Consider the following 13,731-nt stretch of genomic DNA (forward strand, 5'->3'; position numbering starts at 1 on the left):
ATGTATGCGTTTTCACAAAAGAATGCAATCAATAGATGTTGAAAAAGATTTCGAACAGCGCAACAGCTTGTTATGTGAAACACAGTGAGAACCACAATAAGTCTTATTTTGCTCAAATAAGTGTCCGAGAAACAGTAAATCGTTTGCATAAGCCAAAAGTTTTAGAAACTTTTGTCTGAAATTTCCCAGAACTGTAAGGGCAGGCATCAGTAACGTTGCCATTGTGGGCATCAGCACACAGGACGCCAGGAGAACCAAAGAAAAGGCCTTGAAACTTTTCTGGGGAGCAGTGCTCATCCAGCGCATATTTGTCTGCCCCTTTGATGCGGTGTGATTATGTTACTACGACTCTGATGTTAGAATAATTGTTTGTGCATCACACTTATTCCATATAGAAATAACGAATTTCGTTGTTGAGTACTTTTAACACAAGAACATTGTTCAAAATTGTACTGTTCAAATTTATTCAGTTGCTGCAAAGAACTGGTTTAGTTAAACCAAAAAAGGTCTGTTATAAAAACGAGATATGTTATTCTATATATTTCAATACTGGCCAATGTTATTCAGTTGCTAGTGACCTTATACTTTTGGTTTTTCGACACATTCCACTTTTTCGGTTTGCGTTAAAGTAATTAGGCCAGAAGCAAGACTTAGCAAGACTTAAATTCGTCACACAAATCTTAGATAGCAGCAGAAAAACGAGATTTGCAGAAACTATTATGGTAGCCAACGACTTGCCAGCAGCAATCATATAACTTTAATTAAACAAGAGGACTGAATGTGAGAAAAATTTATATGCTTATTTCAATGTTTTATCAAGTTCCATGACACTAAACTAGTACGTTGCAGCTAATCAATTCATTGTCAGATCTAGAATCAGATGGAAAATGGCACTGGCAGCAAGGATTTACATAATATAAATCACGATGGGAGCAAATTATTCAGACAGTTAGAATGACTACGTCTGAACGACTACAGTTAGAATGACTACAGTTAGAATGACTACAGTTAGAATGACATAGAATGACTACATTTAGGATGACTTTTGTCTAAATTTTATTCCTTTTACGATTGGAGTGGTGTCACTCATCATGTCTGGGCACAAATCTGTTTGATTAACAAGGAACATAGGTAGACTTGATATCTTCTTTTAAAAATAGCTTTTGTGAGTATTTGTCATATCTGCAACGCTATTGGAACGATGGGCGACGCCACTCCAATCACTTTTGTAGCTTATTATTGTAAAAATTGTATCTCTATGCTAAGTGTAAGTCTTAGGGTTGTTATGCATTTCCATGCTCCCTAGGCTTTTGTATTGTAATTGTTGTCGTTGTAATTTTTTATGTGAATATAAAAAAGAAAAAAAAAATGACTACGTCTAGGCAACTTTGACCACTTGTTTCCCTATGTTTCCTCCTGCCATCATTGATACAAAAGCTTTCCCAATGTTTTCAATCCCTTCAGTAACTGTTTCACGAGACTTTATCTTTCCCTCTTTGTACCAGCTTGCAAGGGCGTCCAAACCTTCTTTCCATTCAGCTATAAAAAAGGTCAAGCGTTAAAAGTAACTAAAGGAAGAGCAGTTTACTATGTTGGCATGGCATTGTGTTAGGGTGCGGTGGTGAACTGCGACTTAAAAATGATTTGCAATGGTTGTAGTCTATAGCTTGGTATCTTGAACACTGGATTGATTCAGGTCTTATCCGATACAAAAGTCAGGGACTTATATTATATGACGACTAAAGAGAAGGTATTTCGGGCACCGACTTGTGATCCATTGGTTGTCTGTCAACTAAAAATCTTTTAACGCCAAGATATTAGCAATGTACTTAAATTATATAATTGATAACATTTTTGTTTAAATTAATAACACATTTTTGTAAATTGACGCCCAAAGATTTGGTTTTACTTAACGGGATGCACTCTTTTTGATAATTTTACCTATTGAGATAGCTCTCCCTTCCTGCATCCAACCTTCCCTACAAATCGTCATTGTTTATTTCTACAAATCGTCAGACTATACTTCTGTTGATATCATTATACCTTGTAATTTTATTGATAGCATGTGCGTTTCTTGAAATCTTAAAATGAAAATAAACTGAATTGTGACACCTCAAGATTTGTATGTGTTTATAGCATGGAGCTGTTTAACACTGTGTCAGTGGCCCTTACTAAAAGAAGTGTTTTGGGGCCCCTCTGCTTAACTAAATAAGAGTCAAGCTCTAAGCCTAAGTAATCGCTCTTTGGGGTTTTCCACAAATACCCAAAATAACAATATACAACAACATACGAAGAGAAATTTTGCGGCCTAAGACATTTCTAATGTTCTTCATCTAAGGTTTTCCCGGATTTTCATGGCCATAGCCACTTCAGAACCACAGCCTTGGAGCTGAAATTGTTTAATGTGCTTATACTAATATCCGTCACTAAACATTGTAAAGACAGATCAGTTTTCCTTAAAGGACTCAAATGAACCACCTGATCGAAATGGTTCATGCTGTAAAATCAATTTCTTAAGATCAGGATCAAGCACATCTTCACAAAAATGACCATGATCAGTTGGATAAGAATTTGGAAGATCTCGCTGGCATGATTTTGCTTGAGTTAAAGGCTGACTCACAATTTCGTTGTTCCTTTCAAGAGGTTCAGAAGGTTCATCAAAGGCGATGCTCGTGACTTTGTCTTTGGTCTTTTCTCCCTGCGGAGGCACACTTGAGCTTGGTAGTTCTTGGTCTTTGCTATTTCAAAACATAGCAAAAATTTTTTGTGTTTGATGTAGCAGCTTCGAATTTACGTTTCATTTCGGTCCTTTTGCTCGCACCAGATTCATAAACACGTTAGAGATTGGAAGACATTGCGAAATTTCGCAGCAACAATATTGATCGATGCATTTGAAAACATTACCAGACTTGAGAGATAAACTTTTTAAAACTGCTTCACTGAGGCAATTCAATTAGATTTCAGATATCTGTGATATCCTCGTAAATTAAATACAAGATTTTATAACGATATAGGTGTGCATTAGAGAGAAACCTAATTGAAATGCTATATCTTACATGATTATAAATAATTCTTGCTAACAAATAATTCTGACGCTCATTTCAATGCTGCTATGCTAGTAAGAAACATATGCTTCCTCTTGGGGCTCATATTTTTGGGGGCCCTTAGTCTTGTGCTTAAAGGAAGCTATGTATGTGCACGAATTTTGTTAAACTGTGTTTTGACGTAACATTAAATTTTTTTTAGAGAAGAGAACTGAAGTCTATCACTTCAAATACTGAAGTCCATCACTAGAAAGATATTCGCAAAAAAAGAGAAAACATTAAAAAAATACGGAAGCTATTGAATTCTATGGTCTTCAGGTGGATGTCAAAACTAATTAAAGCTCAAGAAGATTTATTCACCTTTATAATTTAGCACGACAAAATTGCCTCGTGCTACGTTCCTTGATATCAGTATTTCTTCAATTTCCTTTGGAAGACCAGCACTTTTTTTGTTGTAAGTGGATATCTGACCACACACAACAACATGAGAATCTTGATTCATCAGCCTGATGACATCATTACTGATGTCTCCCCCAACGTTATCAAAATAAGTGTCAACACCACCAGGGCAAGCTTTTTTCAAGGAGGCAGCCACATTTTCTGTTTTGTAGTTGACGGCGGCATTGAAGCCAAGATCCTCTGTTAGATATTTACACTTTGCTTCTGAACCACATATGCCAACTACATTCGTGGCACCCATTATTCTTGCCAGCTGTAAGGGTAAATTTAGAGGCTGATGTTTGTAGGTTCAACAGATTCAATTATAATGAACTACACCAATCAAATTGTTAAACATGTAGAGAATGAGAAACAATTCTAATCCCCCAAAGAACAACGCTAATGAAACTAGCATACACAGCCTTGTTAGTGCCAATGCTGAGATATCGTGTTTGTGTGTTACATTTTGCTCTGTGATTTAAACTGATATAATCTTCTTATGCCAAGACGCCTCAATTTCATTATTTTGTACCTGACCAGCAGCTGATCCACATGCTCCTGCTGCACCACTGATGACGGCAGTTTGGCGTTTTCCTGGTTCTATATGTCCCAAAAGTTTCAACCCAATCAATGATGACAGCCCTGTCAGGCCAAGAAGACCAAGAGATTGGGACAAATTGGATTTGATGACGTCATTTTCGATCTGGTGGAGAAATAAATAAGCACCTGTGTTAGAAAACAGATGGAGTTGTAATAGGCCACAATGGTAGAGCAAAAGAAAAACAAAAACAACAAGGCTTTACTCATTCAAGTTCTCCTAAAAAAGATAAAGTAACGAACTAATAGTTCTCTATCTTATCTTGGCCTCACCAATCCCCCGTTGTATTTTTATCGGAGAATCTCTGTCTGTTTAACCTGCGTCACCAACCATCACCACCAAGGAGGAGAATGCCAGGAGACAAGGCCGCCATTAGCAAAATAACACACTGAATTATAATTATACGAATTAATTTATGCGGTGAGTTAATTTTCCCAAGATCTTTGAACAATCATAGAACACGAACTTTGACTCCGTTGTACCATACATACCACTCTCCTCCTTGGTGGTGATGGTCTATGACGCAAGCTAGGTTTGTTGGGAATTTCATAAGCTCGTCCTGTACTACTTTGCTAACAGGTAGGCCCTTCGGTTCTTTCTTTGGTTAGTTGTGCTACATGTTTTTAGTCAATATAAATATAAATACAACTCTTTATAAGAACCAGATAACCTTTGCCGAGGCTTGATGTTCAAATGTTTTGGGGAGTTTGAAGCACGAGTGCTGTTACTGCTGTCATTATTCCAACGTTGCTTATACGTTTTTTCTAATATTTTTAAGATCACTGAATATCTTGTATGGCATTTTTAGCAGCACAGTTGTCTAGCTGATAAAATCTGCTCTGTTTTGTTAAAATGAGAAAAATTCTTGGGGCCCATATTTGTTTGTGGGCTTCCGTAGTTCCGTATGTTCAGCCATAGGATGAGTTGAATTGTTCAGAATATTTAAAGAATTCCTAGACTCGATTCTCCAAGCAGGTCCAACCTCAGATTGTTTTTGAAAATATACAGAAGTTTTACATGGTATCATAGGGTTTCTCCTGCGCAAGCTTCTTATCAGTGCGCAAATGCACAGCCTTAACGTGTGCAAGCTTCAAAAATTGATATGAATGATTCCTTTTTATACGAATTATGAACTGCCATGGCACCCTAACTTCAACAAAAAAGAGACAGATGCTCTACACAACCTAATCACGCAATGTAAAATTATCAAATGTATTTGCAAAAAACTTGTCAGTAAAATCATCTATCAGTAGGTGAAAATTTTTCTATTGATGACCCTCCACCCCCCCCCCCCCCCAGTCTGGAAGGGCAAGCGACGCCATTGTTAAAAACAACACGCTGTTATGAGAAAACATTGGAAACGTGAACGTTCTTCGAGACTTTAATTAAATTAGGATATTAACCAAGATTTTATAGGAAAGGGCAAAGAGAAAAAAAATATTTAAAATCTTTGAACCAGTTAGACAGGATGAAATCGATTATATGGTTGACGAAAACATTGCAACAGACTTTAAAATGTTCATTCAAGAAGCACAAAAAGCTGAAGCACAAGAAACTACTGTACCTCCACTACGCAAGGACCGCAGAGCAGATTATGAATTGAGGGGGCTAAACATGCTAAAATCAATAGCAGGGCTGCTTTTTGTATGGTGTAAAGTATTGTTTCGGAAATTATATATGGGGGGGTATAGCGACCTCAGACCCCCACTTCCGTGGTCTCTGCAAACTACGAGGTTTTTTGCTGGATACAATTTCAGCATTAGCGTCAATGTGCCTTCCAAGGACGCGATGAAAATTTAGTTATTGGGTCTCCTTTTTATTCATAACTCCAAAATGTTAGTGCAGCCTTGTCAGTTCTACACCTTGTGTTCCTTGGTAGGCAAATACAACAGTATGTAGAACTTAATAATAGGGGCCTGATCCTGATTACATAGGAGTTTCACCATAGGGCCCCTGTTTGCTGTGGCGATGGTGTCCTTTGACCTCTCACTGGATTGTAACAATACAATTGACAATTGAATTCTAGAAAATTATCTGACCTTGTTTAATAACTTCCCGTCGATCTTGAAAGTCGTTTTCCATTGAAAATCAAAAGATTCAACAAGGTCTTGCTCTGACAGTCCAGGGAATTTGCTTGCCAAAACAACACCAGCACCGCCTCCAATACAGGCCTCGCCAACTTTCCATGGCGACAAAAACGCAGGCTCTCCCATCATTCTGAATTTCATGTACGGATCGACGGACAAATAAAGTGTCTTAACAAGGACCTCGCCATCTTCTAATTCCTGGTTCTCATCAAAGTCCGAAACGGTGAAGTCTTCTGATTTTGGAGCGTCAGTCTGTTTCAGTATACGATTTAATGACACAAATTTGCCTGGAGCCATGTTTTCTGGTGGAGAACTTAGGCCAGTTCGATAACGCGGCAACCGCGGAAAACGTGGAACACGCGGAATACGCAGAAAAGTGAAACTTTGAGTCTCTAAAACATGGGGGGGTTCACATCTTGCCCGCGGGCCGTATGTTGGACTGTCCAACATACAACCCTCCCCTAGAATCAAACAAAGCAAACAAAATCTTTCAAGCAATGCAGCGTAAGAAGTTATTTTTCAAGGAATGAGATTTCCACGTTTTTGGTTTCGAATGAAGGTGGTTATCAAAATTTACGGATTTTAATTACTGGAAATATAAGAAAGAACCTTGACTTTTGGGCGTTGTTTGTCTTTTGAAATTTCTTTTGTCAACGTCCATCGAACTTGCAAAAAAAATGTACGAGCCTTTTCTCGTTGGTTTGCTTTTATGATAAAACTCAGAAAGAAAATGTTCTTGAAAACTTTGAATGGGACTGTGGCAAATTGCAACAGTATAATCAAGTAAAGCCCCGGCCAAACGACTCGATTTTTCACTCGATTTTTTACTCAACAAGAAATTGAGTGAAAAATCGAGTTGTTTTCTGACGCTCGACCCACTTTTTCTTATCTGCTGAATTCAAATCTGATGAAGACACAATTTGCGAGAAGCATGCGCTTGTTGGACTACTATAGGTACCAGAGCCATTTTCCTCCACTCTCTTCTTATGGCCTCCCATCCCCTCTCTTAGCTCGACCCACTCTTTCACCGACGTGTGGTACTGGCTGAGGCATTGGCGCTCAGGGCACATTTGCAATTGATTCTTGGGACAATAATAAGAAGATGTACAGCAAAGTAAGAAGGGTTTAAAGAATCCAAATTGAATATATGAAAATCATCTAAAGAGCACCCTGAAAAAGTTCTAGCTATGTTTCAGATTGTACGAGTTTTGCCTTGAAATCTAGCGCAGTAAACCGCCTCAAACGAAAAAAGATTAGCAAGACATTCAGAGGCCAGTTGTACCCCCACTTCTTCAGTGATTAAAATCTCCGACTGACAGATAGGAAGATAAAAAAAGTAAAATATCTTATCATGCAGATAGGTAGTCTTGGTTTCGCAAGTTTTGGAAAAGAAATTATCTTAAAGGAGAAGATATAGATCAAAACAAACTGGTCAAGCGTAGCTTCTACATTCTAAATTATTTTTAGAGAAACATATTGATTATGATTATCATTATCATTGGCAAGTGTTAATTGTTATGTTGTTGCTATTTATAATATTCCAATGCTTTCTTGTAAACTTGATGTGTCTGTCCACCACAATAGAAAAATTCTCTTCTAGGAAATGAGTATTCAGTTAGTGAAGAAAAATGCCAGTTTCACTTCCAGCCGATAGAAATTCATCATGTTGAAAAGTCTGTAGGTAAATTAAAAGCTCATAGTTTATTCGTCCATTATGTGCAATTTGACTAATTCTTGTCAATTTCTTGAGATCTTTTTTACATCGATTTTTCATATCCATGAGGCAATATCTTTACCTGTTAGTGTTTCAAACTAAACAGTCAAGCGCAAGCAAAAAACTAAATTGTTCGGTAGACGAATTTTTAAAAAGATACAGCAGCCCCCGTTGAAGTATCATTCGCATTGCATTATCTTAATGCCATGGTTTGTGTAAAAGAAATAGTAAACGTTTTAAAGTTACCTACTGTATCACAACTCCTTACTTTGTTGCTAGCCTTGACCCTCGCCACTGGCAAAAAATTAGTGAACTCTACAACTCATGATGTGCATAAACTGTAAACTGAACCTAGGTCTATGAAAAATCAAAATCCCAGCAAATTCCATCATATTAAAAATTCCAAATGCCTATAAATCTCCCATAAACATAACCTACACAAGTCATAATTTTTTTAATTTTTACAACCACATGCTATGAGGCTATATTTAATCTCAGTTTTGATGTAATCCATGAAGTTTATCATTCGTAATGGGACATCGTAAGGCCTCATATTCCTAAAACGGGGCCCTTTTTCTGCAAAGATTGGGCCCCTTTGCCACATTTTATAAGAAACCCACCGTTAGATGAAAGCACAAATCTTTTAGAGTACCATAAGATACCAATACCCGTAGAAATCTAACTTAGCATAGGGGCTGCCTGGGACGACCATTTCAATTGCTGATCTACTTGAACTTCTAGGTACTCGGTATTGTTAATCTAGCAGCTCAAAACATTTCAGTGCCTTTCATATGGAACAATGCAGAATGTTAGCATACTATTGTTTGCAAGATAATAGATAGTCAAAGCCCTTGGGTATTTTTTCTAGTGGATTAACTCTGTTTAAACAATTTAAACAAGTCAAAACAACATGTATACCTCTCCCACCCCTTTTGCAAAGCAAAACAGGTTCCCAATGTTTATTCACGGGTCACGTGTTGTTGGTCTCTTCAAATGATGAAATATGCATAGTCATACCGTGTAGATAGGCCTAGGTTTTCCAAAAGCAAACGTTTTAAAATGGCTCCAGGCAAATTTGTGTGTCTTAATCGTCGACTCAAACAGACTGACATTCCGAAAGCAGAAGACTTCACCGTTTTGGACTTCGATGAGAGCCAGGAACTAAAAGATGGCGAAGTCCTTGTCAAGACGCTTTACTTGTCTGTGGACCCGGTCATGAAATTCAGAATGATAGCCATTGAAATTGCGGCTCTGGAGCCATGGAAAGTTGGCGAGGCCTGCATTGGAGGCGGTGTTGGTATTGTTTTGGCAAGCAAATTCCCTGGACTGTCAGAGCAAGATATTGTTGAATCTTTTGATTTTCAATGGAAAACGACTTTCAAGATCAACGGGAAGTTACTAAACAAGGTCAGATAATTTTTAACCATTGGGTTAGAGGTCAAAGGACACCGTGGTAGTCCAGAGACACAAGTGGGAGCATTACCACCTGACGAGGGACTTTACCAAACCAATTTTTTTTAGACCAGTTTTGGTTTAAAATTCAAATCTAGTTGGGCGGGAGAAGGGGCTTTTCCGAGATACAGGGGATTTTGTCCAAAAACTGGGATGCAGCCTGTGGATGTGAATGATCTGTCAATTACCACCCAAAGAGGATCTTTAACTTTACTAAACCAATTTTTACTAGACTAGTTTTTGGTGATCAATTCAAACTTTAATGTTGATCGGGTGGGAGAGGACGCTTTTTCGAGATACGGGGGGGTTTGTCCAAAAACTTGGATGCAGCCTGTGGATGTGAATGATCTGTCAATTACCACCCAAAGAGGAACTTTAACTTTACTAAACCAATTTTTACTAGACTAGTTTTTGGTGATCAATTCAAACCTTAATGTTGATCGGGTGGGAGAGGACGCTTTTTCGAGATACGGGGGGCTTTGTCCAAAACTGGGATAAAGCCACTGAATGTCCTATAAATAGATCAATTTCTATTTCTCATGATTGTTTAGCAAAAACATTATCTCCAATGGACATAGACTAGCACTGCTGTCAGCAACGGGAGCTCCTGACTTAGGGAAAGGGATAAAACAAGGGAGGACAGTATTTGAATAAGCAGAGGGATGTTGTTTTTTGTATTTCTTTTGCTCTACCATTATGGCCTATTACAACTCCATCTGTTTTCTAACAAAATTTTCTGAAAGTGGCAAGCAGGCTTCAAACTGAACTGATGCTAAATAAAGTGCTTATTTATTTCTCCACCAGATTGAAAATGACGTCATCAAATCCAATTTGTCCCAGTCTCTCGGTCTCCTTGGCTTGACAGGACTGACAGCATGGATTGGGTTGAGGCATTTGGGACACATAGAACCAGGAAAACGCCAAACCGTCATCATCAGTGGTGCAGCAGGAGCATGTGGATCAGCTGCTGGTCAGGTACAAAAAATGAAATTTAGGCGTCTTGGCATAAAAAGATTATATCAGTTTAAATCAAAGAGCAAAATGTAACACACAAACACAATTTCTCAACACTGGCACTGACAAGGCTGTGTATGCTAGTTCTATTAGCGTTGTTCTTTGCGGGATTAGAATTGTTTCTCATTCTCTACATGCTTAACATTTTGATTAGTAAAGTTTATTATAATTGAATTTGTTGAACCTACAAACATCAGCCTCTAAATGTTTACCTTACAGCTGGCAAGAATAATGGGTGCCACGAATGTAGTTGGCATATGTGGTTCAGAAGCAAAGTGTAAATATCTAACAGAGGATCTTGGCTTCAATGCCGCCGTCAACTACAAAACAGAAAATGTGGCTGCCTCCTTGAAAAAAGCTTGCCCAGGTGGTGTTGACACTTATTTTGATAACGTTGGGGGAAACATCAGTAATGATGTCATCAGGCTGATGAACCAAGATTCTCATGTTGTTATTTGTGGCCAGATTTCCGCTTACAACAAAGAAGCTGAAGATCTTCCAAAGGAAATTGAAGAAATACTGAAATCAAGAAACATAACAAGGGGACATTTCTATATGCTAAGTTATGAAGGTAAATACATTCTCTTGAGCATCAATCAGGCTCGCTATCCACCTGAAGACCATAGAATCATAGTCATAGAATGGACCCACTTTTTCATTTTTATGAAATTGTTCCCTTCTATTGCGAATATTGTTATCGGTGATCTTAGATGATTTGAAGCATCATGGACTTCGATTCAATCCTCTTAATAATATTAAATGTTAAAAACAGATGAAAATCTTCATTTTTGAATTCAAAGGCACGCACATGCTATCAATGAAATTACAAGATGTAATTATATCAAGATTTATTAGAAATGAATAATAAAGATTTGTAGGGAAGTTTGGATGCAGGAAACTTGCTAAAGGAGGAGCTATCTCAATAGGTAGAATTATCAAAGAGAGTACAAACAACAAGTAAAAGTAAAAGTCTTTGGGCGTCGATTTACCGAAAAAAATTTATTGATTTAAACAAGAATGTTATCAATTGTATAATTTAAGTACATTGCTTGTATCTTGGAGTTATATGACTTTAGTTGGCGGACAACCAATGGATCACAGGTCGGTGCCCGAAATACCCTCTCTTCAGTCTTCATATAATATAAGTCCCTGGCTTTTGTATCGGGTAAGACCTGAATCCATCCAGTGTTCAAAATACCAAGCTATAGGCTACAACCAATGCAAATCATTTATAAGTCGCAGTTCACCACTGCACCCTAACACAATGCCATGTCAAAATAGTAAACTGCTCTTACTTTCGTTACTTTTAACGCTTGACCTTTTTTGATAGCTGAATGGAAAGAAGGTTTGGACGCCCTTGCAAACTGGTACAAAGAGGGAAAGATAAAGTCTCGTGAAACAGTTACTGAAGGGATTGAAAACATCGGGCAAGCTTTTGTATCAATGATGGCAGGAGGAAACATAGGGAAACAAGTGGTGAAAGTTGCCTAAAAGTAGTCATTCTAACTGTCTGAACAATATGCTTCCATCGTGATTTATATTATATAAATCCTTGCTGCCCTTGCTTTTCTCCATCTGATTCTAGATCTGATAATAAATGTATTAGCTACAACGTACTAGTTTCATGAAACTTGATGAAACATTGAACTGAACAAAGAAATTATTCTTTGACGTTGAGCCCCCTTCTTTCATTAAGGTTATCTAGTGGCTGCTGGCAAGTGATTCCACGAATATCCAAAATTGCGTGCGGTACAGTACAATTTTACTGTGAGAGCTGCTGGCAAGTGTTATGTTACCATAACAACTTTTGCAAGCCTCTCTTTTCTACTAAGATTTGTGTGACGATTGTAAGTCTTGCTAGACTTTTGCTTTCGTGGTTTTGGGCCTACTGACTCTAACGCAAACCGAAATGTGGAATGTGTCGAAAAACCCGAATTATAAGTTAAAAAGCAACTGAATAACATTGGCCAGTATTGAAATATATAGAATAACATATCTCGTTTTTATAACAGACCTTTTTTGCTTTATCTAAACCAGCTCTTGCAGCAACTGAATATATTTGAACAATACAAAGCTGGTAGTATTTTTTTGTGTTAAAAGTACCCAACGTTAAAATGAATTATTTCAATATGCAATAGTGTGAGGCACAAACATTTTCTGTAACAACAGAGGCGTAGTCACAATCACGCAGTATTAAACAGGCAGAGAGATGTCGGCAGAGCATTTGATGTCTAAATATTAGAACATTGAATTTACTCCACCCTCAGTCGTTTCTTAGTCTTACCCACAGTTAGCACATACAGCCCTTTCAGAAAGTGTAAAGAGCAAAACGATCTGTTTTAAAAAAAGCTTGTCGTAAGGGCTCATTCTATGTTGCAAAGGAGGCGTTTTTATCTGGATATTAAGCCAAGAAGATTAAAAATTTATCAACTTAGTTGCCACTTTCCATTTAAATGCTTTGAAAAAAGATTGAGAGATTAGAACATTCCCTCAAACACAAAATCTTTTTCAGCAAGCAATGAAATTAATTACAATATCCTGGTTTAAAATACAATTTCTATAAATTTAAAAAATAGAACAATAAGTAAGATAAGAAAATTGATTGGATTTTCTATTATGCTGAAGGACACATGAAAAGAACTCACGATGAGCTATCGAGTCATGTGCCCTGTTTGACGTACTTAATAACATTATGCATAGATTTTAGTTTGAATTGAAGATAACAGAACAGTAAAGAAAACTGAAAAAAGAATAATAATAATAATAAGGTCATTAGAAACCAGTAAAGCGGTAGGGAGGGTCTAGAAGTGTATCTAAGGTTTTAGGTGGTTAAAAGTTTTGCAACATGTAAATTTTCATCATCCTTTTGAAGGCATTTTCGAAGGCATGAAGAGATGTCAATTATTACACTTTTTTTATAAGAACATTTTTATAAGAACACGAACCTCAAAATTGGTCAAAAGTTAAGAACTAATTAAGAACAAGCTGAGGCTGAGCTTCTGCAAAATGCAATTTTGAACAACGTTTAATCTCAAAAAACGAGGATTTCAAGCCATGTGTGGGTGCTTTTTCGGTGAATATTCAAATTTGTCAGCAAATGAAGGCTGTCTCACTCACTTTGTTGGCAAATGAGGCCTGTACACCACCCTAGAGCGAAAAAGCTCGCACTGAACAATCCAGTCTCAGATGTTCGAAAAAATTAAGAACAGCCAGCCTGCTTCAAATGCCGATTTAATTGATATTCACCTCGATTTCTGTCTTTAAGGAATTTGCGCCCCTAATCTTGACGTGCTTTTTTGTAAACGTTTGATTTCCCTTCCAATGTAAATATAACTGAATTTCTTTTTCTCATAAACAAAACTCGTCTATGACGGCCCTGAGACA

At 37.4% G+C, this 13,731-nt stretch overlaps 2 protein-coding genes across 2 annotated transcripts; one reads left to right on the forward strand and one right to left on the reverse strand.

Annotated features, from left to right (window-relative positions):
- Positions 1-798: 798 nt before the first annotated feature.
- On the reverse strand, positions 799-6,534 carry LOC135684886 (prostaglandin reductase 2). Its single transcript, XM_089114906.1, has 5 exons — positions 6,120-6,534; positions 4,015-4,185; positions 3,405-3,756; positions 1,368-1,539; positions 799-953 (listed from the first exon to the last, which is right to left on the reverse strand). The coding sequence occupies exons 1-4, from the start codon at positions 6,462-6,464 to the stop codon at positions 1,379-1,381; spliced, it is 1,029 nt and encodes a 342-aa protein (XP_088971032.1). The 5' UTR covers positions 6,465-6,534; the 3' UTR covers positions 799-953; positions 1,368-1,378.
- A 2,316-nt stretch (positions 6,535-8,850) lies between these two features.
- Positions 8,851-12,007, forward strand: LOC135684882 (prostaglandin reductase 2). Its single transcript, XM_065200574.2, has 4 exons — positions 8,851-9,288; positions 10,138-10,308; positions 10,567-10,918; positions 11,678-12,007. Exons 1-4 carry the CDS (start codon positions 8,941-8,943, stop codon positions 11,836-11,838), a joined length of 1,032 nt encoding a protein of 343 aa, XP_065056646.2. The 5' UTR covers positions 8,851-8,940; the 3' UTR covers positions 11,839-12,007.
- Positions 12,008-13,731: the final 1,724 nt, after the last annotated feature.

Source organism: Rhopilema esculentum, chromosome 21 (genome assembly GCF_057945365.1).
Source record: "Rhopilema esculentum isolate cy_ngs chromosome 21, ASM5794536v1, whole genome shotgun sequence".
NCBI lineage: Eukaryota > Metazoa > Cnidaria > Scyphozoa > Rhizostomeae > Rhizostomatidae > Rhopilema > Rhopilema esculentum.

Coding starts and splice junctions, on each gene's coding strand:
- LOC135684886 (XM_089114906.1), bottom strand. CDS start 6,464: ATGGCTCCAGGCAAATTTGTGTCATTAAATCGTATACTGAAACAGACT. Junction 4,186..6,119: donor ACGGGAAGTTATTAAACAAG/GTCAGATAATTT, acceptor TTTCTCCACCAG/ATCGAAAATGACGTCATCAA. Junction 1,540..3,404: donor TGTCGTGCTAAATTATAAAG/GTGAATAAATCT, acceptor CCTTTTTTATAG/CTGAATGGAAAGAAGGTTTG.
- LOC135684882 (XM_065200574.2), top strand. CDS start 8,941: ATGGCTCCAGGCAAATTTGTGTGTCTTAATCGTCGACTCAAACAGACT. Junction 10,309..10,566: donor GTGGATCAGCTGCTGGTCAG/GTACAAAAAATG, acceptor TTTACCTTACAG/CTGGCAAGAATAATGGGTGC. Junction 10,919..11,677: donor CTATATGCTAAGTTATGAAG/GTAAATACATTC, acceptor CTTTTTTGATAG/CTGAATGGAAAGAAGGTTTG.